General features: G+C 32.8%; 1 protein-coding gene across 2 annotated transcripts; it reads right to left on the bottom strand.

Annotated features, from left to right (window-relative positions):
• Nucleotides 1-9,733: 9,733 nt before the first annotated feature.
• Nucleotides 9,734-22,471, bottom strand: LOC111381037 (probable disease resistance protein At1g58390). 2 transcript variants are annotated; one of them, XM_023004733.1, is made up of 3 exons: nucleotides 21,394-22,471; nucleotides 10,502-12,221; nucleotides 9,734-9,996 (listed from the first exon to the last, which is right to left on the bottom strand). In XM_023004733.1, the coding sequence occupies exon 2, from the start codon at nucleotides 11,597-11,599 to the stop codon at nucleotides 10,544-10,546; it is 1,056 nt and encodes a 351-aa protein (XP_022860501.1). In that variant the 5' UTR covers nucleotides 11,600-12,221; nucleotides 21,394-22,471; the 3' UTR covers nucleotides 9,734-9,996; nucleotides 10,502-10,543. Both variants share the same exon structure in this region, with proteins under 2 accessions (XP_022860501.1, XP_022860502.1).
• Nucleotides 22,472-26,821: the final 4,350 nt, after the last annotated feature.

Raw genomic sequence — 26,821 nt, 5'->3', positions numbered from 1 at the left:
TAAGTGAACAATGTTTAGTCATGATATTACCGTATAGCTAAAAGAAGAGAAATGTGAAGATCAAAAAATCTTGAAAATTACAGTACTTGGCCCCCTGTTACACTCTTATTGTACATTTAAATTGAATTATCTGCGAGATGACAAATGCAATATTCAAATCACTTAGTGGGAACAAGAAACTATAATTCAGCCTAATCGATCCCACTACATAAATCATTACCAAATCCATTTATTATCCTGAAAAAGGTCTTGGCTCATTTTGACAATTTTGACAATTCCCTCCCGCGTCTAAGTCTGAGAACCGCTTGCTCCTGTTCTACTGCCTAGGACAACAGTTTGAGGTGCAGCGTGGTGGAGCTTAGAGTGGTAGGAATATTTTCTTTTTCCACTTTTCTTATGTGAGTTTCTTTTACTACATTTTGTAAGTTTAATTGAAAATGAGATATACTATTGTCTTTTGAATCAAAATCTTTTGTTGTATTACATTTTAATTGTCGAAATTTCAGTGTAAGATTTGAGTGCTACAAACATAAAATGTTGGTATGAACGGAAGAAAGTAGTTTAATGCTGTAATTAACTGGGTCATTTATTGGATCAAAACATTAAATTGGATTAATTAATGTAGTATACTATTACGATTACTTAGGTAAATTGGAAGAATCATGCTATAGGGTTGACATAATGTCACATGACTCTTCGTCATTGGACTATTTTAATTCACATATTGCTAACTAACATTATGTCATTCTATGTGTCAACCACTTTCTATCAAAGTGAGATAACTCGAATTGGAAAGGAAAAAATTCATAACTAACATCCTTTAAGAATATAATTTCGAAAATATTAAACTTGAGCAATCTTTACGAAAATCAGATGATAATTTATATTTATCTTTCCTATAAATAATATACATACATTTTATTGTAGATTTAATGGGGATATATTCTTTTACTTTATTATTTTGAAAATTAAGCAATCTGTTATTTCTTTCCACATAGTGGTGTAAAAATGGGCAGGAAGGTTCGAGGAAATGAGTTGCCACAGGACAGTCCTATTAATGGACTGGCCCATGACGATTTGCGGGTTGGCGTAGACTGGTCCATAAAAATAAGTGGAGTCCAAATCGACCTATCCAATTTGACACCTCTATTTCCACATTATCTTGCGTGCATCGATCTTTTGTCATCTTCCAACAAATGAACTCTCAATTTCTGGAAACGTCAATAATTTGGCCACAATTTCACCAAATTCGTTGCCTCTTTTTTGTTTACAGTTTCATGGTCAGTGTATCTTCATCGTATACATTGTGTTACATGAGTTCTATTCCTTCACTAACTGAATCATCTTTGTGGTCATAAATTCTGGGAATGTTAGAGAAATTATTTCTTGATATCCGTGAGAAATTGTTTCCAAGTGTTGATTTCGTTTCTCGGAGCAACTAATAGAAACAATTTTTTTTGTTAAATCTGATTTGGATCAACATACTTCGTACAGGTACATAATTTTTTAGTCTATTACTACCAATTTCCTTTAATGATTGTTTGTGGACTAACAGTTAATATGCAATTCATTGTGACCTCAGGTTCTTGGTGACCATATGTGGTGACTTCTTCAATCTCAATTCATTGTGACCTCAGTTTATTCATTAGTTATTCGTGACCAACAGACTTGTTTATATTTATATCTTGTGATAGTTGAGAAGATTGTGCTCAGTTGATCTCAAATTTTATCAAACACTTGTGACTAACAAGCGTATTTCCTGTGTAGAATATGATTAGAATTTGACCTTTGAAAGTGGAAGTTTATGTAATATATATCTATTGTGAGTTTTGTAGCGTTTGTCATCTAAAAACTGTATGAAATGTGATCTAGAAGCTGTATATGGCATCATTATCAAACTTGTTCAAGGAGCAACATTGTGACTCATGGTATAGTTGTTGTTAGGTCTAAAAGTGTAATTGGCGATTCTGTGGACAAACGGACTAAATTGTATAATCGTAAAAGTTAGGGACTTAATTGAACATTGGTGTAAAAGTCAGGGACTTAGGGTGAAATTTGTAGAGATGAGGTAAATTAGTGTTCGAGTTGTTGAAGGAGCTCAAGATGTCCAAGAAGATCACACAAGATCATCGGAATGTAATTGAAAGTCTAAAGGATATCAAAAAGCAGCACAAAATATGTTCCGAATTTTCAGTCATAACTTGCAATGCATTTGTCAAATAGAAAGCGTTGAAATTTGAACAAGACTATTTCTAAAAGAATTGTATCCCTTTGAGTTAGATTTCCAACGCAACTTGAATCACCTCAATTAGATATCGGACGATAAAGTTATGATGAAAATACAGACGACTGCTCACTGTCGCTCGCTTCTCGCTGGCATTTCGCTCAAGCGAAAAAAACAGAATACCTCTCACTCGATTCTCGCTGGCATCTCGCTCGATCGACACTCCTATGCGGCAACAACCCTATTTTCATTTTTGAAGTATTTTACTCGGCCCATACCACCTAGATGCCTTCAAATATAAATACCCAAATCCTAACACGAATTTTCATAGGTTGCTACATTATTCTTTCATTGCAAAAGATATTTATAACATCTTTGAAGAGATCCAAGGTGCAATTAATTGGAGATTTCATCTACATCAATATTGTGTTCCGGCAACCATTGTTTTGGGAAAAAATATTGAATCTACATAACTCAAAATACCTTACTTCCTTAATCTATTGAGGAAGGGACTCTCTCATTGGAGGATTGAGAGAGGTGGATTGAGGCGCAGTTACAAGCATAAGAACAGACGGTTCTTGGTGTTCCACTTGGTGATACAATCAACTAGTGGACAACAGACTGGGCTGCAGGAGGTAGATCAGGAAGTGTAGCAGGAGGTTAAAAGTATCTACAACAGTAGATCGTGAGACTGGAACAGCGAGTCTAATCGGGTACGGAGTTTGGTATAACTTGTACTTGCTGAATTGGTATAGTGGAGGTAACTGGCTTGATCCCGGAGTTTTACCCACGTTGGGGTTTCTCCGTCATCATATTGTTTATTATTTACTGCTTTGTATAATATATAAACTGTGGCATTCCAACATAGGTTAATTAACTTGTATGATTAATCACCTAAACAACTAATTAAAGTGACTTGTTGTTTTAGTTAAATTAATTTCGCACGTAAGGTCAAATTGGTTAAAGTGAAATCTAAAACGTAAATTTGGTAACACATAAAATTTGAACTTGATACCGTATCACGTTAGTCGAATTTTCTAGCATATCTAAGCGTTTTAGGTCAAAAAAAAAATTTTCAGTTGTAATGTGACCAATTTAGTAGCCCCAAAGATTTTTTTTTGGCTATTTTGTGAAAACTATTCTCGTAGTAACCTCTTAAATTTATAATTAGGCTATGTACTGTGGCACTTGTGTACCATTTACGTGAATAATCATATGTGACAGTGTCACTTATGTGTTGATGAGATAATATGGAATTATCATTCTTTTGATCAACAGATTTCGTATAGGTACATATATTTTTTAAACTATTACTACCAATTTCCTTTCACGTTTGTTTGTGAACTAATAATTAGTGTGTAATTCAAGGTAATCTTGTCGTTTCGCTGAACACATGTTGTGGCTATAAGTTTTATGCTCTAGGTTTAATTGATTTAGATGATTAACACTTTTAATATGATTACTGAATTTTATATTTTGGCAAGATCTATTATTTATTTGAATCAATTTTCTAATTATTAAATTAATAGAATTCAAAATTCAAGTCTTAGTAACGTGTTAATCACAAAGAGTTGTGATTGTGAAATGCAAATTATATATGCATGAATCTTGAATTATCTATGTTTGCAAGTAATAACGAGATTCGAATATCATTATTACGATTAGATAATCATGTGTAGCATTTTCTTACTTTTGAAGTGAGTAGCTGATCTCACAAACTAAAATATAGTGACATTTAAATAAATACATGAATGTTTTGTTAAAGAAGAAACATTTGGAGCCTCGCTGACGAGATTCCACATGGATAAGTATCTGAATGTTAGTAATTAATCTTTGATGTTCGATAGTGGAATTGATTATTCGACTTGAGATTATCATAGTGCTTTATATGGGGACAGTCATACTTTGATGATATTTAATGTTACACTGCCAAGAGTCGATTACGATACCGTTCGGGTATGTCAAGAATAATATGAAAATTGTAAATAATCAATAGAAAATTTGTCACTCTTAAATAGTAATACCTTATGATCACTAGTGACGCTTGCACTTGGCGAGACGGCGTGGCCACTAGTGCTGACTCCGCCGAAATTTACAATTGTTGCCCAGAGCTTGCTAGCCAAGGAGGAAATTTGAATTGCATAGGCTGAAATGAAACTTGGAAGAAATCGGTTGGAAAATGACACAGGTTTATGATTTGGGCCTTTTTTTAGCCCCTGTTTGACTGACATTAATTTTCATTTCATTACATTCCCCTTTTCTCTCTCTTTTTCAACTACACAATCTTTCAAAAAATAATATTATACGTAAATCGAAATTTTTTTTTTCAACTATTCATTTTTCAAAAAGATACTATTTTACTCATTTTCATTTCTACAAAATGAGGGCCAAATGGGGGCTTAATGTTTTAGGCCCTTTTTTGAGCCTCCAGTTTATTATAAAATTTTGTGACATTTAAATAAACACATGAATGTGTTATTAAAGAAGAAACATTTGGAGCCCCGCTGAAGAAATTCCACATGGATAAGTATCTGAATGTTAGTAATTAATTTCTAATGTTCGATAGTGGAATTGGTTATTCGACTTAAGATTATCATAGTACTTTATATGAGGACAGTCATACTTTGATAATATTTAATGTTACACTGCCAAGAGTCGATTACGATACCGTTCGGGTATGTCAAGAATAATATGAAAATTGTAAATAATCAATAGAAGATTTGTCACTCTTAAATAGTAATACCTTATGATCACTAGTGACGCTAGCACTTGGTGAGACGGCGTGGCCACTAGTGCTGACTCCGCCGAAATTTACAATTGTTGCCCAGAACTTGCTAGCCAAGGAGGAAATTTGAATTGCATAGGCTGAAATGAAACCTGGAAGAAGTCGGTTGGAAAATGACACAGGTTTATGATTTGGGCCTTTTTTTAGCCCCCGTTTGACTGCCATTAATTTTCATTTCATTAAATTCCCCTTTTCTCTCTTTTTTTCAACTACACAATCTTTCAAAAAATAATATTATACGTAAATCGAAAACCTTTTTTTTTTCAACCATTCATTTTTCAAAAAGATACTATTTTACTCATTTTCATTTCTACAAAATAAGGGCCAAACGGGGGCTTAATGTTTTAGGCCCTTTTTTGAGCCTCCAGTTTATTATAAAATTAGGCCCAAATTCATTTTCATGTAGCGTGGAGTCGTCGTTCAATAGAAAAGCAATTCCGGAATCCATTACCTACCATTCATGTTAAACAATTCGGCAATTACATTTTTCAAATCCAGACAAACCTTTCCTTCTTCCTACTGCCCTGCGATTCCGAAGTCAGCACTTGCGACCTGCTGATGCTGCTGCTTTCGAATGAGTTGCCATCGACGCCGGCCTCTTCGATCTCAGTGACTGTGAGCCTTAAGGATTTTGAAGATTTATAGCCTCTTTTCAAGATTTGAGCAAAGAATGTTGATTTCTCCTACATCCAACTTTCTTGTTTTCGGGGATTTTTTTTTTTTAATAAGAATGTTAAACTAAATTTTTGTGGATGGATGATGAACCTTATTAGTTATTAATTTCAATTCAAAATTATTTGATTTAGTGATTTTCTTGAGTTTTTGATTATTTATACATTCATATTGCATTGTTTGAATGATTGGCCACCATTTAGATAACGGGTTGCCTACTCATAGTATTGGGAGGCTCAAAATAAGTAGAACATTGCATATTTGACACATGGATAATAAGTATTAAGAATAATATATATGTCGTGTACGATAAATCTAGTGATATAATGTATGTTTTTCATATGAATTCGGACTAGGAATATGATCTGGTCCTGTCAAACGTAGGTTTAACGTGTTTTGAAAAAGAATATTAAATAAAATTGGATTATCGATTGTCATTAACACTCGAAAAAATACTGCTTTATAAGGGGTAGAGAATTGGGGATAGCATTAATAGAGGGATTAAGAAATCCAATATATTCATCTCATATTTGATAAAACCGCTTCTATTGCTTTCGTAGTTAAACTTAGTATGAAAATCAAGAAACCTCTTTTGATGTTACTCTTACCGAATTTGGTTATAACTAGTAAACCATAATTAAACATTATTCCTTGTGCAACGATAATTCAATTCGCTTAATTTATTACTTGTCGATGATCCCCATTCGATTGCTGAATTTTACCGAAGAACGATCAGAGTGTTGGCGGCCATATGATCGACGGATTTTTGAGATCAACATCTTCGATGATTGGGTGCTCAAGAAAAGGGATTCTTGAAAGTGTTAAGGAAAGAACTTTGAAGAAATTGCAACTTTCAAGAGGGAAAATGTTCTTAGCAGTGGGCAAGGAAATTCTGATTAAAAAGTTGTTAGTCAGGTACTCATTGGCTATGGGTGTGTTCCAACTCCTAGTTAGCCCTTGTCACGATATCAAATAGTTGGTCTTGCCATTCTGATGGTTCAGGTCTTAGGCACAGAGGAAAGAGTTTTGCTAATCGTTCAGGGTCACATGAGCTTTGTACAAATAAGGTGTAAGGTGCCTAGCAAATATGGGATGCCACATGCACCCCTGGGTTCCGTGACTCTAGGAAAACTCTAGAGGAAAATAAGTTCCTGTTTGGCCCCCATCAAATCTCATCAAATTAAATTAAATTTTTCTCTCTCCTATTTTCAACCACACAATTTTTAATAAAATAACATTACACATAAATCGAAAACTTATTATTCTTTTACAATCAACATTTAAAAAAAAAAAAAAAAAAAAACACTATTCTCCCATTATAATGAAAAATAATGGGGGCCAAACGGTGGCTACATTGGTCTGCGAAGTTTTATGTAGTCCAAAAGTGAAAAGTAGGATGCGATTTCTAGGATGTCTTTTTACATCTTTGCCCTTTTGGCTATAAGAAGTGTTAGATGATATTGATTGATTAGGAATCTTTATAATCGATATTTTTCAAATACACGGTCTAAATGTAAGGCTGGAAGATTGAATCACATATTTATGGAGAAGCTTTCGATGGGGTAGGAGTTTATTAAAGAATAGCATTAGGTGGCGCAATGTTAATGGTCAGAAATGCAGTCTCTAGTAGCCCATGTGGCATTTTGACAAACAGTGCATTTACTCATAAGATCTTGGACTTCACTCATAATAACATTTATATCTTGAGAAAGAATTAAAAATCCAATAATGAATTAGATGTGACGTTGATCCAGGACATGCAGTCAGTAGCACGTCACGTGGTAATACATTGAACCAACCCAACCACATTTCCCTTTCGATCGTGAGAGGAAGACTTACGACTGCACATCCAATTTTTTATGAAATATTTTTATTTATAAAATCAATTAGTTAGCGTTCAATTTCAATTTTTTTGTTATTTGTTCTTGTTTGACACTTAATGGAATTAATTTAATCTGCATATTGGAATACTAGTGAATTCATTATAGCTAAAAATAGTACATCTATTAAAACTAATAGTCTAAAAAAACGTAAAGCATGACAAGGCGGTTAGGTCAAATCTTAAACCTTGTGAGTCTATGCGTAAAAAATATTTTCTTATTCATGATATTATTTTAATGATTCCAAGATTATTGAATAAGTAAAATAATGCAAGCATAACAACTAAAATCATTAGAAGTAATAAGTACTCAGTAATTCTTACAACTAAACTTTTTAAAAGTTAGACATTTGAAAATTGAAATCACAAAGTCCTCTTTTGAAGTAAATGAGACAAATATAATTAAACCCATGTTTGGAGACCATTCTTAAAAAAAAAAAAAAAAAAAAGGAAAAAAAGATTTTATAATAATGTTTTAAGAAAATGCGTTGTTAGCAAGTAGGGAAATTTTTTTGAGTTAATGTGCAAAATATTTTATTATATAAATAAATGATTCTATAGGAAATTTTTTTGAAAAGAATGGAAATCAGACATTGGTATTCAGGCTTATATTATCCATTGGGTTTAGGAAATGAATTATTATTGGGGTACACAACCCCAAACATAAGGGTGTCTATAATGACCCTTATGTGCCCTCCCATGTATTCCAAAAATAACCCGAAATGAATTATTCTTAGGAAATAGCTCCAAAAAAAATTAGAAAACAAAAGTGTGCATCTGTTATCATCTAGGCCTGCATTTTTTTAGGACAATTATAAAAATAAATATATTTTTATCAATTTATTTAAATTTATTTTACAAAAATGTTTAGAACGCAATAAGTTGTCGCAGACCTCTACCATAAATTTGCTACCGATTCAAATGCCTGTCATCCAAGTTAGAGACAACATTTTTATTATCACTCTTTGTAATCGAAAAATTCTATCACTAATTACCTACAACGGAAGAAATTAAAATGTTGGGTTTCAACTTCAAACTGCTTTACTTAGCCGATGTTTGGTTCATGTTTATAAATATTTAAGTAACTTTTTATTTACACATTTCAAGGACTCATAAGTAATGTATATTTATCCATCATTCATTTCTATCTGTTTATAATTCATTCATTTTTAATCATTTCCCAAATATACTTTTAGTAGTGTTAGAATTTGGTAGAATCTAAGAATCAGATTGATATATGACTGTAAAATTTTTCTCAGCTATTGTAGCTGAAATTTGTGTGGAGTCATGATCAAGGAAAGGTTGTGTTTGGATAAAATGTAAAGTTTGAGGTAAATTTCAAGACCTCAATTTTTCGCTAATCACTGTGTACTTTCAATTACAGTTCTACTTCACGTACAGGCAGAGGTTGTGTGAGCCTCTGCCAAAACAAACACAAGGTGGGGCCCACGCAAGTTTTACTTTATTTTTTTTAATACAGGTCAGTGGGACCGATCTGCCCTCTACAGTGAGGGGCTGTAAGGCTCCTGTATGAATAGTGCCCTGTACTAAGGGCATTGTTCTTTCAATTAAGAGCGCTACTCTCATTGAAGTGACATTTATTTGTTCTCTTTCTTGACATAAAATATAAAAAAAATTTGTCACTGACAAGCAGCCAACTTTATGAAAAACACGAGTTCTTTACTATAAAACAAGGCTTACAAAGAAATAAGCATTGAAGAGCCTTTGTTTGCTACCGTAAATCAGATCATAAAAATCAAACTAAAATATGAATTTACGACTATCCGAGCCTAAGGAATTCACGTATGTCCTTGTGGCAATTTCTGTCTCTCTAATGATGAAGGCCATGAGCAATTGTTTTACATCATTTTATTGAAACAATGCGAAAATCACGTAAAAATCACATTAATTTTGGCTTCATTATTGAAGGTTGATGCGAATATTGTTGTGGAAATTTTACAAAAATATACTTACATGTAGGAATCCTAGAAGCAAGATCAAGCCCTCGTTTGGCCCCCATTATTTGAAATTTTAATGGTTGTATTAGCCTTTTTTTGAAGAATAAGTAGTTAAAAAAAAAAAAATAGTTTTGGAATTACATGTAGATGTAATTGACAAGAAGAGATAGAAAAACAAATTATAAATTTTAATGGGGCCAAACGGGGGCCAAAATTTGTATTCAAGCTAAAGGACACAACCATCACTGGCAGTCTTCCAAATTAAAATATGAAACATTTTATATGAAAACACAACTAAACAATTTTTTTATTCAAATTTAACCTTTACCAACAAGAATAAACGAGCGATAGGTTCAAGAGTAAAAGATATTCTCCATGTTCAATAGGAAAGCACCCTTCTTCTTGGAATTTCTGCAACATTATGTTCTTGTGGAAAGATAACAAAAGTTTATATCTTCATATAGAAATGCTCAAGTTCCTGCAAGATTAACAATAATGGGAGTAAAAATTCACAAGAATTAAAAAGATTTCAAAAATATTTTGACATTATTCTGAGGTTTGGAAAGCGGTAGGGGAATGAACAATAAATAATAAGAAAAGTACAAAAGAATGTTTGACCTGTATCATTCAGTTTCGGGGAGAATACAAGAAATATATACACTGAAGCAGCGAAGCTCATATACGAAAATAACTTTTCTATTATTCGACATATAAGCCAGTATATCAAAAAACTAGAAAACTATTTTGATTATATGATTCCAAAATAACTTTCAGTGTTGTATTTGTACATATGAGTATTAGCAGTCAAAAACTGAAATATAAGTTCAATGTGTTTGTTTTGGCAATCTTCAGATTTTGTTTTCTAAAGAGAGAGTGGAGACAGACAAAGGGAGACCAGAAAAATCAGTAAATTTGGTTATTAGCCTAAATATGCAGTACGATGAAAAATATAGATTGAGAGGAACTGATGGCTAAGAAACTACCTGGTCCTGATTTTTTCAACTTCAATCCATCTATGGATATAGCTACTTGTCATTTTCAAATTTGATTGAAGGAAATCGATTCCTTAATTCATGCTGCAGTGGAATTTGCAATTTCCTGCAGTTTTTAACTTCTAAAATGGAAAGCACAGGCATGGATTCTTCCTCCACCTTCCACGTCTCCAAGAAATTCAAAGTCGAGAGTTCTAAACGTTTGAGTTTCTTGAAACTAGATTTAGTACATATCATTTCCTTTCCATCAAATGCGTCGTCTTGCAGTACTAGTACCTGCAATTCCGGGAGCTTGTCCAAAGTTTTCATGGGGTCATCCTTAAGTTGAGAGCCTATTAAGACCATCTGAGTAAGGCTTGAAGTGATTTTATAGTATCGTGGTAGCCGTCCAAGATGCCCATCCATATACGGGGTATGAAGAATCTGACAATTGAGCAGTTTTCTAAGAACAGAATGCCTTTCTTCTGTATAACAGTCAAAGTTTTTGATCTTAATGGACGGAAATAAGATACTTGCATGCACTGAAGTTACGTCCAAGCGGCGGACAATCTGCTCAAGATCCCCCAAAATCCCTATAACAGTCTTAGACAAGTGTCGAAGATTTGTCATTTCGAAAAGATCAGCAACATTACACACTGTAGTGTCAAAGTTTTCAAGTATCTCAAGTCCTTTCAAACTGCCCAAATACAGTTTATCGTTGTTAGGCGTCTTAAACTCGAGTGGAAGATATAGATACACAAGTTTTACCATTTTCCTCAGAACATTTGGAATGATTATTGGACTCGAAACTTGTAGATCAAGAATTTCCAAGAATGACAAGTTACCAATCGATGATGGCAACACTCCCAGATTACATTCTTTGAAGCTCAGATACTTTAGATAGATTAGCTTTGTCGTTTCCCTGGGTAGACCTCTCTCTTGAAAGTCAACCCGTTCAAAACTCAGAACCCTCAGCATTCTGTACTTCTTGAGATCAAACATTCTTCGAGGCCATTCCAACTTCATCTCAGGATCACGAGGATTCAAGAACAAGAGAGACCTAAGATGGTCAAACTTTTTCATTTCTAAACTGATCAACAGAGGATCCATCCTCTTGTTTGCCTAAATATAAAGCCATTCTACGTGCACTATTACTAGTCGACGAGCAGGAATCGGAATCTACTCTTCTCTGAGTTCTGAGCCCAAAATCTAGAACCTTAAAAAAATATTCCTCCCTTCAGTGAGCAATGATCTTGCATGTGCTCATGAACCCAACAACACTTGTATTTTCTCAAAGATGGAGTTTCTTCTTCTTTGACCTCAACCATTTTTCTCTGTACCAGATCATTCAAATATCTTTCTGCTAAATCCATCATAGTTTCATTATTTTGACATTCATCTTGGGATATTGTGCCTTCAGCCATCCATAGATGATACAAGTGCTCCACTTTTACCTTCGAACCCTTTGGGAACAGACCCAAATAAAGAAAACACGGTTTCAAGTGATATGGTAAATCATCAAAACTTAAAGCAGAAATCGATTCTTCTAATGCGATTTGATCAACTGGTAGGCCTCTACTCATTAATGACTTGATATCTTGAAGCACCATCTCCCATTCACTTAATGTATGCTTCGTTGCTAAAACTTCTCCAACTGCAACTATAGCTGATGGTAATCCCTGGCACAATTTCAATACTCCCTCCCCTATCTGCTTCTTCAATGGATCCATTTCTGCATATATTATAAAACAGTTGTTAAGAAAATCCTAACTATAATTTGGTTAATGATGAATAATGAGTCCTCATTTCCATTATATTGCCTTCATCAGCTCTTAATATATGATAACATCAGCAATAAACAAAATTATATCTACAATAGAAGGCAATTGCCTCTATGAAGAAGATGATAATAATAAAATGAATAGATCTTAATTATAATACACTTATTGTGCTACCAATATCAACATTTGTTAGAATTAGGGTGTTCCGATTTCTATTTGGAATACTATTTGGGAATCTTATTCGGAGTCTATTTGGCAAATCTAGTTGAAATTCAATTCAGGGGTTCAATTTGGAGTTAGGAATTTGTATTGGACTTGAAGAGGTCAAGATATGGTTCAGGAAGAAATTTTCAAAGCTTTTTCACTAACCTTTAGCCTCCCGCTCAAGCACGCAAAGCAGGAAGTTGGCGCCCGCTTGGCACCTATCTTCTGTTCAAGCAGCGGAATTGTCGCCTACTTGGCATCTGCTTAGCCCATTTCACCTTTTTTTTTAATGCATTTTCATCATTCTTTTCAATCTATAACTCTATTTATAGGGTTTGAAACATGCTCTACATATAGTTAGCTCTTCATCGTTATTTAGACTAGACAAATTTGTGAACATAATTTTTTGTATTCTTTCTCCATATTTTTGTGAATTCTCTTTTCCTTCGCCAATTATCTTTTGTTCTTGTACATTTGTGATAATTACTTCATATTGTGCCATATATTTATCCTCATATTACAACAGACTTGTGTCAGAGCAAGGTTCAATTATATCAAGAGCTCAGCTTATTTTTTGTGATGGTCAAATTACATCTGAAGCAGCATCTATATTCTCATCTATGACAGTAGGTACATCCCTTGAAGATCATCTAGCTATTTTTGAGAAAATCATTGTTGATTTGGAATCCTTAAGGTTAAATATGATGAAAAGGATTTAGGTTTGACTTTTGTTATATTTGTTGCCAACTTTATATAAGTCTTTTAGAGACACGATCTTATACAGTCATGATACTCTTACCATTAAAAAGTCTATGATGCTCTATTTTCGAAGGAGAAAATGAAGCATCTCGTTGGATCTGAGGTTCATAGAGATGATCTTGTTGTTGATGGTGGTTATGCAAAGGGTAAATTAAGGTCTAACTTCAGTAATAAATTTTGAAATTATTGTAAGGAGAAGGGGCACATAATATTGGATTTTTATAAGTTGTAGAATAATGAAAAATTGGTAGCAAAATAAGAAGGGAAAGCAATTAGAAACTTCAAGTGAAGCCGGTAGTGCTGAAAACTGCTATTGTGATGGGGAACTTTTCATTATCTCTGATGACAACTCCAAACTTGATGAGAATTTGATTCTTGATACAACTTATGCTTTTCATATGTGTCCAAATCGAGATTCATTTTCAACATAAGAACTAGTTTCAAAAGGTGTTGTTTAATATGTAAAAATGCAAATTGTAAAACAACTGGTATTTGAAAGATCAGAATTAAGATGTTTGATGGGATGTTTAGAGCACTTGATGAGGTGAGACATGTTCCAGATTTGAAGAAAAATCTTATCTATTTGAGTACTCTTAATTTAAAAAGGTCCACTAGTGAATGTTGAGCCTTGAAAGTAAATAAAGGTGCCCATATTGCTATGAAGGGACAAAAAATGTTCCCAACTTTATGTCTTGCATGGTTCTACATAATCTTTGAAGATTAGATAGCAAAATTTAGGCACTCAGGTGGATTTTAAGTTTGGTCTAGTGGCGTAGAAGTTTAGTTTATGGTCTACATTGAATAATACATTTCAGTCAAGTTCAAAAGTTATGCAACATTTCACTTTACATCATTATAGGCGGTCCTGTCATATTCAATTGCTAGAGACAGATCAAGGAGAAATATGAGGCCTCTGCATCGGTATGGGGGATGCTAACTTAGTTGCTTTTGTTTTAAATGTGATTAAAGGTATTAGTTCTAGACAGGAACCTTCTATTGAAACAATTAGTTGTGTTGATTCTGTTTCATGCCTCGTTTCTACTCTCTTGGGTGATTATTAAATCATTTTCCATTTTTTGTTGCTCGTGTGGATAATTGGAGCAACTTTGGTATCCAAGGTAATCCTGCTGAGTAGTGTTTCGAATTTAGTTGATACTCAATTATTGAGTTTGCCATAGTTAGGTTTTGTGGTAGAGGTGGAGAATTTTTCCAATTGAAAATTTTGATTGAGAATTTTGTTTGGTGTTTTTTTAAGAGTTAAGGTAGTGTTTGATAACCTCTAATTCCATGGAAAATGGAAATTCATTTCCACCTTTTGCCAAAAATGAGTGTTTGATAGATAAAAAAATTCTAGGAAATTCATTTTCCATGATTCTTGCCACCTAAGCAATTTTCCCACTTTTTCTTGAATTGGAATTCTCACCAAAATGGTGAGAATCCCAATTCTGGTTTATTGTAGCGGAACTTTTTTAAATTTTTTTTGGCAATGAAAACAAATTCTAAGAATAATTGTAAAAAAAAAATATTTTCCTTTAATTGACAATTTTCATGTAAAACAAAGTCAAATGAACGTCAAAAGATAGATGATTTTCTTGAATTTTTTTTTTTTTTGGATTGACAATGAAAGCAAATTTCATCCCCAATACCAGTAAAATCTATCTATTTAATTGATAGTTTTCATGTAAAATAAAGCCAAACTAACACAAAAAAAACTTTTATTTCAACATTTTCTACTTAGAAAATTATACCAATCAAACATAATAATTTACAATTCCCAGGAAAATAATTTTTAGGCAATTCAATTCCCCGAAATTCATTTTCAATTCAATTCAATTTCATCTTTACAATTAAACAGACCCTAAGTTTATTCGTTGCAGTGAAATTTGTCTCCAAGTGAAGAATCTTTGAAGTTTTGTTCATTGCAATGGAATTCATATCAAAATAGAGTTTGTTAGAATTAAGGTATGACAAAAATTCTATGTAGATTACTATTTCGGAATCCAATCTGAAGTCTATTTAACAATTCTAGTTGAAATTCAATATGGGAGTTCAATTGGATTTTGAAATTTGTGGACTGGAAGTGGCCAAGATATGGCCTAGGGAGAAATTTTGACGCTTCTCCGCTAGTTGGTTGCTAGCCTCCTACAAGAGCACGCAAAGCAGGGAGCTGGCGCCAACCTATCGATTGAGTAGTGGAGCCATCACTTGCTTGGTGCTCTTAACGTTCGAGCTGTGGTGACATCCAGCCCAGGGCCGTTTCACGTCTTTGACGTGCTTCAACATTCTCTTCCACCTATAACTTTGTTTTTAGGGTTTGAAATGTTCCCTACATATAATAAGCTCTACATTGTGATTTAGACAAGCTAGACAAATATGTAAACACAAATCTATGTATTATTTTTCATATTTTAGTGAATTCTTATTTACTCTACCAATTATCTTTTGTTTTTGTGCATTTGTGATATTTACTTCATATTGTGCTAGATATTTATCCTCATATTACATCAATATTAAATGTGTTGACTCCAATCCGTTATTGAGTATCTTTGGTGCTTTTCTTTTGTCAAATAGACAAATTTTTTGTAGCTTTATTTGATTTAATTCGTTTTCCACTTTACTTCAAAAATTTCTCTAAATGGTAGTACTTGACAAATTGTCAATATATATTTTATTTCTCAAAATTATAAGAAAAGAAATCAGTCTAATGCTTAGTTAGCTTATTATGTCAATATAGAATTGCTTGTCAAAATTTGTTCTATTAGCTGTAGAAGGTCAAGGAAATTTTTAAATCAAATTATCATTAATACGAAACACCATAATAAGGGTTTTGAATTCGTGGGGAAGGTTTTGGGAAAAGTTAGGTGGGCAAATTGACGGTGTGTGTTATGCAGAAGAGAATGCAATTTTATGTTGTTCCTTGTACAAGACATACAGTGGAGTATGTATGCATTGACGGCCAGCAAAATTTTCTTCTTTGCGAGACAAAAATAATTCCATTAATTCAGCCCATGTTTGGTAGCCATTATTTTGAAGAAACAATGTTTTTAATAGTGATTTTTGGGAGACATGTGGTTAAAAAAGTAAGAAAAAATTTTAAATTTATGTGCAAAATATTTTATTATGTGAATGTGCTATTGAGAATGAGTATGTGAATTAAAGAGTTTTAAAATAATTGCTATCAAACAGGGGCTTAATTGAGGAGTTATCTAGGAAAGTATGGATTTATTCTTTAAAACACAAGAATTAGGCTTTCAAGTCTTTTAAAGAGTGGAAAACTTTAATTCATAATCAAATAGCAAGAAATTTAGGTTTAAGAACTGACGATGGGCTAGCATATCCATTTTAATCAGCTTTGCAAGGAAAATAAGTTAGAAGGGAAAAGCTCCACCCGTTTGGCTACGAGAATGAATCGAACTATTTTGAGGTGTTAAATTCATGTTAACTAATGCAACAAGTCTCTTGGCCTAAGGCAGCAGCTGTCAGCATCCCTTTGGCAACACATGTTAAATTCTCATCAGCTATCTTCCATACTTAAGAAGAGTGTTATGAGTGATGTTCCTTACTGTTTTAATTGGTGTTCAACTAATATGATGAGTATATTGGAATGATAATAAATCTATCCGAGTATAGTCATATGGGTGTGTATAGTAAGTAAGAAAATACCAAAAACAAAACGAGAAGAAAAAAAGGAGCTGAAATTTTGGTGTGGACAAGTGCCTAATGTCGCTTTCAATAACCTGAAGCCAAAACCTTGGCCTTGACAATCGCCCAATTTTGTAGTAGACAATCACCAAGTCCAATTTTTTTACTATTGGGATTGAAATTTTGGGTTTGTTTTTGGCACTTTTTAATGAAAATGCATATTTTCATGAACCATTGAGGCCTTTTCATGTTGTATGATTGATAACCTATATATATGAGATCGATTTCATTCCTCTAAAAAATTATTACACCACTAATCATCCTTTTGAGTGTTCTTCAAGTTTTAAGGAAAAATTACAAGTGTTTAGTGTCTTTCTTCTTCTAAGATTTGATAAATCCTACAAATCATTTGCCGTGATTTCTTTTAAGCATAAAAAGCAATTATGAGATGGGGGACAAATTTAGTTTGAGGACAACGATTATGCGTTCAAGTAAATTCTTGATGCTTCTCTTTTCGTTGATTTCTTTTCTCCATTCCCTTGTTAGGATCAAGTTTATCTAACACTAAATTTTCTATAAAGAACAAAACTATCATGACTACTATGAAACTTATGAATCAAGGCCTTGTTCACTTGGATTGATTCAACAGAACAAATTTCACTCAATGGCAATACAACTTGAAGTTCCTTCTAATGACATTAAAGATTTTCTATGTCCTAGATTCGGAGTTTGCACTACTACCAGAACCAACAAATGGAGATGCCGATACCATAAGAGTCAAAAGCCAAAAGCATAAAATTTGAATTGATTGTCACGATCATATACTCAATGAACTATCTGAACAGTTTTATGGTTTCTACACTAACACATCATCAGCAAAAAAAATATTTGGAATGCATTAGAGAATAAATACAAAAACTGAAGAAGAAGGTACAAAAATATTCTTGATATAGAGGTATTTTATTTTAAATTTCTTGAAAACATTCATCTTCTCCGCCAAGTGCATGAATTACAGGTACTCATCAACAAATTAAAGGCGGTCAAGATTGAACTTCCTGAATCATTGTAAGTGAGAGTAATTATTGCTTAACTCTCGAGAACTTAGAAAGGATGTTGAAAAAAAAAATCCTTCATAATTCTGAGGATTACTCTTTGTAACAAGTTCAAAAAATTTCTGAATTGAAGAGGAATTGAAGGCAAGGGATAAGAGTGAAAACACTTATGAAGGCACAACGAAAGCCAATGATATTGAAAGGACTAAGCTATCAACAAATCAAACAAGACGAAACTTCCTAAAAACTTTAACAAGTTTATGAAGAAGTCGAAGGGAGATTGTATGTAGAAAACCCGTCGACATTGAAAACAAAATAAGAAAAAGGGAAAAGTTAACTCCATTAATGGAGATAGCATTGTGACTACCATGAGGGAAATTAATTCAATCAAGGGAAAGGTTCAAGTTGATGGTATGATATATGTGCAACTATTCATGTATCATGTCTCTATTTAAGACTTATCATGAATGAATTAAATAGAGAGCAAGAGATACAAATGGGTCATGAAGAATGCTCCAAAGTGGTTGGGAAAGGAAATGTTGATATCATCTTCACTTCTGGAAAAATCATTACTTTACAAATGGACTACATATTCCTGGAGTGAATAGGAATTTAGTGAGTGGAAATCTCTTAGAAAAACAGAGCATCAAAAGTGTTTATGAGTCTGAAAAACGTGTACTATCCCGAAATGAGAATTTTGTTGGAAAATAATATTCTTGTGAAGGAATGGTCAAATTGTATACGATTGTTAGTATTAATAATAAAGTTGAATTTGCTAACTTGGTTGATTCTTTAATATTATCGAATATCTTACATATTGTAAGAACATGAACCCTAAATGGACCAAATTGGTTCCAAGAGGCATTAAATGTGTCTATGTTCGATATGCTAGTGATAACAAATCATATAGATTATTGAATTTGGAAACCAATGTGATAAATGAATCGAATGCCGTGGAGTTCTATGAGAATTCACTATCTTCGGATAATGAATTGAAGGAAACTCATAAAGAGATTTATAACTCTAGTAGAATATAAGATGAAACATCTTTTAAAAATGTTAATGAATCTACTGAGCCATGAAGAAGCAAAAGAACTTGATTAGAAAAGACTTTAGGACTAGATAAAATTGATTCTTAATTTATCTCACTTAGTAAAAGGAAATGAGAAGAATGTTGTAAGAACAATACCTTTTGTTTTACATGTGAAAATAGATCCCCAAAACCTATAGAGAAGCTATCACTTCTCTTAATAGTATCTTTTAGAAAGATAGAATTAAAGATAAGACTTATTCAATTATGCCAAGCAATATGCAGGAACTTGTTGATTTCGCCACCCAAGTCTAAACCAACTAGTTGTAAATTTGGGTTTAGGAGAAAATATAATTTAGACGGTTCTCTTAATACCTTTAAAGCTAACCTAGTAGCTAAAGGTTACAAATAAAATGAAGGAATAAATTTAAAACATATGCACTAGTAGTTGGGATAACATCAATTATGATATTATTCGCATTAGCTTCCATATACAACTTGCTTGTTCATCAAATGGATGACAAGATGGTACTCTTAAATGGGGTGATCTCAATGATGAGATTTATATGGACCAACCTGAATAGTTGCTCTGCCCGAAAGTGAACACAAGGTGTGTAAACTAGTAAAATCATTTTATGATTTAAAACAAACACCTAAGTAATAGTATGAAAAATTTGACTTAGAAATTATTTCATTTGGGTTTATATATAATAGTGTAGATAAGTGTTTATATTTGGAATTATGTGAAAATATTATACTTATTTGCTTGTATGTTAATGACATGTTGATTTTGAGTAATCGCATAGATGTAATAAAGAAATAAAGAGATTTCTATCTTTCACATTCAAGATGTAGTATTTTGGATAATGGATACCATATTAGATATCAAAGTTACTAAGCATACTGGGGCTTTTTATTTAGGTCAATTACATTAAATCGAGAATGTGACAAATAAGTTTAAATGGTTGAATATAAGCATGTGTTTAGCCCCATTCTTGCCATTTTCTTTTTCAACATCTCATTAATCTACATTAAACAATTAATAAAAATGCAAAAGTTTAATTGCAGTGTCAGACTTCAGGTTGCCCATTGGACCGTTGGAAATTGATTGGACTAAATTACCCTTACCAAGCCAAGTCCATTGATAACATGTCAATGGCAATTTTGGAACATTGGGTGAATTTTATGTGGACCACTCCAAGGAAAAGTCAAAAAAAGGCAACCGTAAGTGGAAATTGATGCATTAGTTCCAGACGTGGGGACCATAATTTATGAAAATGAGTGAAAAATAAATGACAAGGATGAGGGCCAAACACAAGCTAAAAGAGTATAATAGCCGGCTTGATCCAAGTTCTAATTAAGCTTCTTGATAAGTATGTTTTTGTTCACTTATTTAATACCCAAATAAGCTAATTAGTGGTCAAATTGAGCGAATTCCTATTGACAATTGTGTATTCATGGCTTTTGTAGGCAAAAATCACTCACGAAATAGGAACAAGGCAAATGGAGGTGAAAATGACCAAAATTGTAAAGGAGGGGACCAAAGTGCACAAGTACCAAAAGTTGAGGATCCTTGCATGCAATTTATGAAGCTGTGATTGATATAAAAGTGAAGTTCTGAGGACTAAATTGCACGAGATCAAAGTTTATGGACTTAACATGCCAATTGTTAGAGGACTTGTGTGCAAAGAGAGAGAGAGAGAGAGAGAGAGAGAGAGAGAGAGAGAGAGAGAGAGAGATATGAAACAAATTGTTTTGTTTTAATAGAGAATTGTCCCCACCATACGACGCCTTATTGTGTGTTCGTTTTTATTGTTAAATTAAAGGAATTGTTTTGCTATTTGTCTAAAATTTTGTGGAATTCGGCTGATCCACACAGAGAGAAAAGTAGTTCAGAGTTTCGAGAAGTGCGGGAGTGCACAACGAAAAGAGTTCCTTAGTGATTTATAACTTAGGTGGTCAGAGTTAGCTAAAATATAGCAGTTTCTAAATTAATTGTAAGTTTAATTTTTTTAGTAAATTTTATTGGCAAGTTTGTTCGGAGGTTTTTTATCTAATTAGGAATTTTCTCGTGATCATATTTGGTGTTGTTTGATCTTTGTTTATTTTATTGATTGACACATATGGTTAAATTAAATTGGTTTAATTACTTTAATCTTCTAAAAACTAAGTGTCTTGTAGCTTTTCATTATTCTAGTTCTGTATTTCGGTCTAAAAACCTATAATTTCCAAGAGTAATATTAGCTCACTATACTAAGGAAATTTTTCAAAATCTATTATTGGCGAAAGTAAGACTAAAATTTATCAAGAAAAACTCGTAATAGATAGTAAGGCAGACAATCCTTGTCCAACAAAAAGTAGAACAAAGTAGCTGTGGAAGACGTTTCATATGAAGGAACTCAGATTTAAATTGTCGTTGGGGAAGACAAAACTTACCTTGAGGGTCCCCCAAGAATGCTGTCTTCCAAAATAACTCTGAAGACTCGGATGTGCTTAAGTTCTTCATCGAGTAAATGAGTCCTCGATCATCCCCAGCCACGTACGTAGCTACTTCTCTTAACCGAGTTGTGAACATCAGTTTGCTATCAATTCGATAATGTGGTAAAATTCTAAGCAGGAAATTGAATCCTTCCAGTGGCCATATGTCATTGAAAACAACCAAGTATATTTTATCTTTCAAGGATTTGTAAACAAAATCTGCAGATTCTTCAATATCAAGATTTAAGTGCGTTGTTCCGCCTACTTGTTTGGAAATTTGTTTCACCATTTTTCTAAGAACATTTTCCAAAGTAATGTCCTGGCCCATCTTTATCCAAACACGAACGTCGAAGTGTTGCTGAACAGATGTATCATTGTATAACTTCTGTGCAAGAGTGGTCTTACCTATCCCACTCATGCCGTATATGCAAATAACTCTGTAGCTGCCATCAAGCAGAACAGATTTCAGAGTTTCGATTCCATCGTCCATCCCAACAATATGCTCTTCTCGAGAGAGGGAGTCACTATACCTGAACTGTCGGTTCTATGGTTCTGGATTCTCATTTGCTGAGTGAGAACTTTCTTCTTCTATTTTAGTGACTCCTAATATGTTTAAATCCTTAAGTACCTCGATGGTTCTCATTATCCGGGTATTAATTTCTTCGACCTCACAAGCAACCATCCGGAAGGATTTGATATCATCAATGAACCTAATAAATTTTATAAGACTGTTTTTTATGCTCCTGCCTCGTCTGGATTGGACCTTGTTGGAATAGATTTGAAGGAAATCCTGAAGTCTACAAACAAGGTCTCTGATGTCTTTTTTCAGGTTATATACACTTGAATTCTTGATTTTTCTGGCATCAAGATCTTTTAATACAGAGAGCCACAGCCTTGGCTTTGCATCTGCATCTTGAACTCCTTTCTCCGATTCAAGGGCTAAATTTGATCGAAATTTTCGTAGCAAAGCTGGCGTTGAACTCTGTATAACTGCGGAGGGCCATTCTTCAGCCATTTTCTGTCTCACAGCAAGGACCAGCAANCTGCTCGTTTTCACCAACAAATTGAAGTTGCGGAATGATATTCAATGTTATGCTAATTGATATCGAACCACAAGCAGGGATTTTTGTCATAGAAACCACTACTGTACAACTTCATTTGAATTTTTGTTTACTGAGATTAAATCCATAACTAATATGCATATGACCCGCATGAGTCCACTTACTTGGAGATGGAAACATAGAATCTCTGGTCAGTGCCTCCTTCAAGATGCAATCAGTCGTAAATAAGATTTCACAGTTCTGACTCGTATGAATCAAATTTTGTCCTTTGAGTCTTCACTTAAATAGGCTGGCCATATGGATGCCAATTATTATTATTATTATTATTATTATTATTATTATTATTATTATTATTATTGTTATTTTATTTTATTTCTGGTTGACTAGAAAGATTTCATCTCCATAATATAATAGAATCATGCTGCATTATCACGGCCACAGAGGCAGGGTATGTCGCCTGGTAAAGGAGAATAATCCAATAAATTAAAGTAATATTCTCCTACGTGCTTAGCTCATCTTTGATAGGGAATAAAATTCAATTTTTAATTTAAGTCAAAGTAAACAAATGGAAACAAAAGTTGTGCGAGTCTTCATTGAAATATCTAGCTACATAGACAATCATTCTACATGAATATCAATGTTGACATAAAACTTGAAATAGTGTCACGTGACATTATATTATTGGACAGTTTAAAATATAATCAGTTTTTTCATTCAATCATCTACTACCAGATGTAATTATATCAAGCTTTCTGTTAAATCTTTCTCACAATGTAGTTTTATCCGCGATATAGATGCCAATTAGTTTTATTTTTTGGTTGACTGCAAAGTCTTCTTTTATTTATTTATTTATTATTTTTTTGGTATTTAGAAGTAATGAGTTGCATATCTAATACTAAATATTAGAGAATACAACAAAGTGGGTCAAGGTTTGGGTAGGTATAAGTTTTTGCGTTCCCGCTTGGTCAGGCACTTCTGTTACGTTATCTTACCCAGCATACCCGGTTAAAGCGGGAAGGTGCCTCTGCCTCATTTATCATCCACTTTATTATTGTTGTTGTTGTTGTTGTTGTTGTTGTTGTTTCTGTTTTTAGTTGGTGATATTTTTTTATTTTTTTTTATTTTTGTTAATATGTTAAGAACAATCCATGTTCCCTTTAAAAATGATAATAGTTTTTTTTTTCTTTTTATTTGATAAAAAATTTAAAATGGACTTTAAACGGAGCAAGTAGTGGGGCTTGGACTATGTTCATTGTACCCTCTATCTCCTCTCCGGGGCAACGATCCCTGTCCCAACCTGTTCCCTACCTCAGTTATCAGATTAGGTGGGTAAACCCATTTAGAACTTTAACAAATTTTTTGCCATCCCTACTAGATATTAGCATACCTAAACCTTCTATATATATATATATATATATATTAGACATTTGATTCAAGACCTGGTCTCTATAATATAATATCATGAAAGACCAAATACATAACTATAAATTTAACAAGAACAGATTTCATGTGTGTGTGTGTGTGTGTGTGTGTATACTTCAATAATCTCACGTATTTTTTATTCAGTAATATTCTCCTACATCCACTTTTTTATCTTGAATCTTGATCGATGTTGTTATCATTTAACTTCTTAGAGATCAGCCATGGGAACATTAACCGTTATGTGTGATACTTTCATGAGTTGGTTCTAAAAGTGCCATTTATAAACTTATTTTTGGCTTTAAATAGTGATATTTTATAGTCCTTTTGATGAAAATATAGCCTAATTTGTGTTATATTGTGTTTATTGGGTAAAATTCATGATTTGATGAAAATTGGAGAAAACAAGGTAAAAATAGAAAATAATGACAACATTAAAACTAAATTGCAACATTTCAATAGTTGCAACGGGACATAAAACGAAGAGTGAAGATGCTACAAACTTAGTTGGAAGCATATGGAAGCTAAAGGGATGAAATCACAAGTGAAAATGATCAAATAGGCCCCAAAATGTGAAGTTATGCGTACGCATGGTCTGCATAAGTGAGATCTCACTATAGGTGGATTGAAGCTAAAATCATTCTACTATGCATACACTCAAATTATACCATGCAATCCATAGCTTTCTGGCCAGGAGAAATATTTCTTTCATTTTCTTGTTTCCGGCAAACTTTGGTATGATATGTTTGCTTCCCTTATAACTTAGAATCCATCTAAAATGTGAGGAAAGATCCCTTAGACTTAAAAACCATATATTCAACATAATTTGGAGGCGAAGAATGGCACCAAAAATTTGTCCGGACAGAAATCCCAAGCATATGAGATCGTTGACTAGTAATATTAAAGTGAGTTGTGAATTATCGTCTCACGAGAATTAATATTAAATTCTAGTTCACTAGTTACTATTAAATTCAATGATCATGACATAAAAGAGGTGATTGTATTGTTTTTTATACTAATCCTAAACTAAAAAAGTAATCAAAATTGTTTTGTCAAATACATGAATGATTGTATTGGATTTTGAAGCCCCTTATTACTATTTATTTCAATTCTTGATTAGTAAGCTAGTCAATTTCATGCTTTTCGTGATAACTGATAAAGCTAGTGTATTTAATTCTCTTTTTCAAGACAAAATAAGTATATTCTAATTACAAATTGAAAATATTCCTAGTTCGAATTCATAAGAAAAATGCTTTAAATTATAGATTATCTATGTGATTGTATATTTTATAAATATTATTCCTAGTTCTATCTACAAATGTTAATTGTATCACGTTCTAAACTTATTGTAAGTCTCTCAACATTATAACAAGCAACTAATTATCAATTGGTGGCAAATCAATTAAATAATGCAATGGATATACAAAACCAATCTAGAAAACCAAAAAATAACTAAATTATTAGTCTTAAATTAAAACAGATATGCAATAGGGGTCATCATTCATTTAATTCAATAGAAAAACTAGCATTGCATTCTAATGATTAAATTATACAAGAATTATTGAAAAAAATACCGGGAAGTAGAAATGATGAATGAAGTGGAAAAATCCACTTTCTTCACTTGAATCTAGAAAAGTCATGAATATTCTTCAATAATTTTGTTTAATCCATCTTGATCTTAATGTTTAACCTTGTTCTTCACCTCCAAAATATGTAGACTATGTGATTTTTAAGTTTAAGCAAGATTCCCTCATGTTCTGAACATATTCTAGGTAATAAAGGATCCAAATATATCATACCAATGTTTGCCAAAACAAGAAAAGGAAATAAATCTTTTTCCTAGCCGAAAAGCTATGTGTACACATGATATAACTTAAGTGTATACATGGTGGAATGATTTTAGCTTCAGTTGTCCTATAGTGGGATCTCGCTTAAACATGGTATGACGGCCTATGAGCACAATAACTTCCAATTGCCCTATTAGCATCTTCACTCTTCATTTTATGTCCCTACACAACTATTGAAATGTTACAATTTAGTCCCTGTATTTTTAATTTTGCCATTCTTCTCTATTTTTAGCTTCTTTTTTTTTTTCCAATTCTTCATAAATCATGAGTTTTACCACATAAACACAATATAACATAAATTGGGCTATACTTCATCAAAAGAACTACAAAATTTCATTATTTAAAGTCCCGAATAAGTGTACAAATTGAATTTATCAAATCCCCAAACTTGAACATTTATTTGTCCTCAAAGCCTACTTTTATTTCAAGATTACAATACAGAAATCAAAGCCTACTTTTCTAATGCAAAGTTGACGTGTCTGTGACCAATTAAGCATAGCATCATGAATTTACAAGTTGTTCGATTCCCAACCTTTAATATTCAAATATGTTCTTGTCCTCTTGTTCTTTTAATTCTTTTCAAGTTTGTGATCTAAAATTGAAATTTATATTATTCTCACGTCTCTAGTTAAGGTAAATCTCATCAATTGCAGTTCAACACGTCAATAAATAAGGATTTTTCTTTAATTTTGATTGCTTCAATCTCCAAAACTTAACTTAGCTAATAATCCCTTATCAAAAGTTAGATTTCCCTAAATAAGTGTTTGGGATATAATAAGGGCATTTGGTGCGTCTTCTGTTTTATGCACCTACTTTTATCTATTTTTTATATTTTCCCTCAATTTTCCTCTTTTTAACAGTTTTTCATTTACAACACTCTCTCTTAAACTTTCTAAATTACCCATGTAACAGGCTTTAGAGTGATGACTCCCTAGTCAATTGACTTTAGGATAACAAGTTTTAACCCCTTACAGGGTTAATAATTTGTTTAATTCTAGTTTATTAGTTGATATTGGATTCAATTGTTCTTTTTATTTTTAGACTATCTACCACAATCTT

Source organism: Olea europaea, unplaced genomic scaffold (genome assembly GCF_002742605.1).
Source record: "Olea europaea var. sylvestris unplaced genomic scaffold, O_europaea_v1 scaffold2240, whole genome shotgun sequence".
NCBI lineage: Eukaryota > Viridiplantae > Streptophyta > Magnoliopsida > Lamiales > Oleaceae > Olea > Olea europaea.
This window is presented reverse-complemented; position numbering and strand designations above follow the sequence as displayed.

Bases quoted from the DNA above. Each gene is read 5' to 3' on its own strand.
- LOC111381037 (XM_023004733.1), bottom strand. From the start codon at position 11,599: ATGGATCCTCTGTTGATCAGTTTAGAAATGAAAAAGTTTGACCATCTT.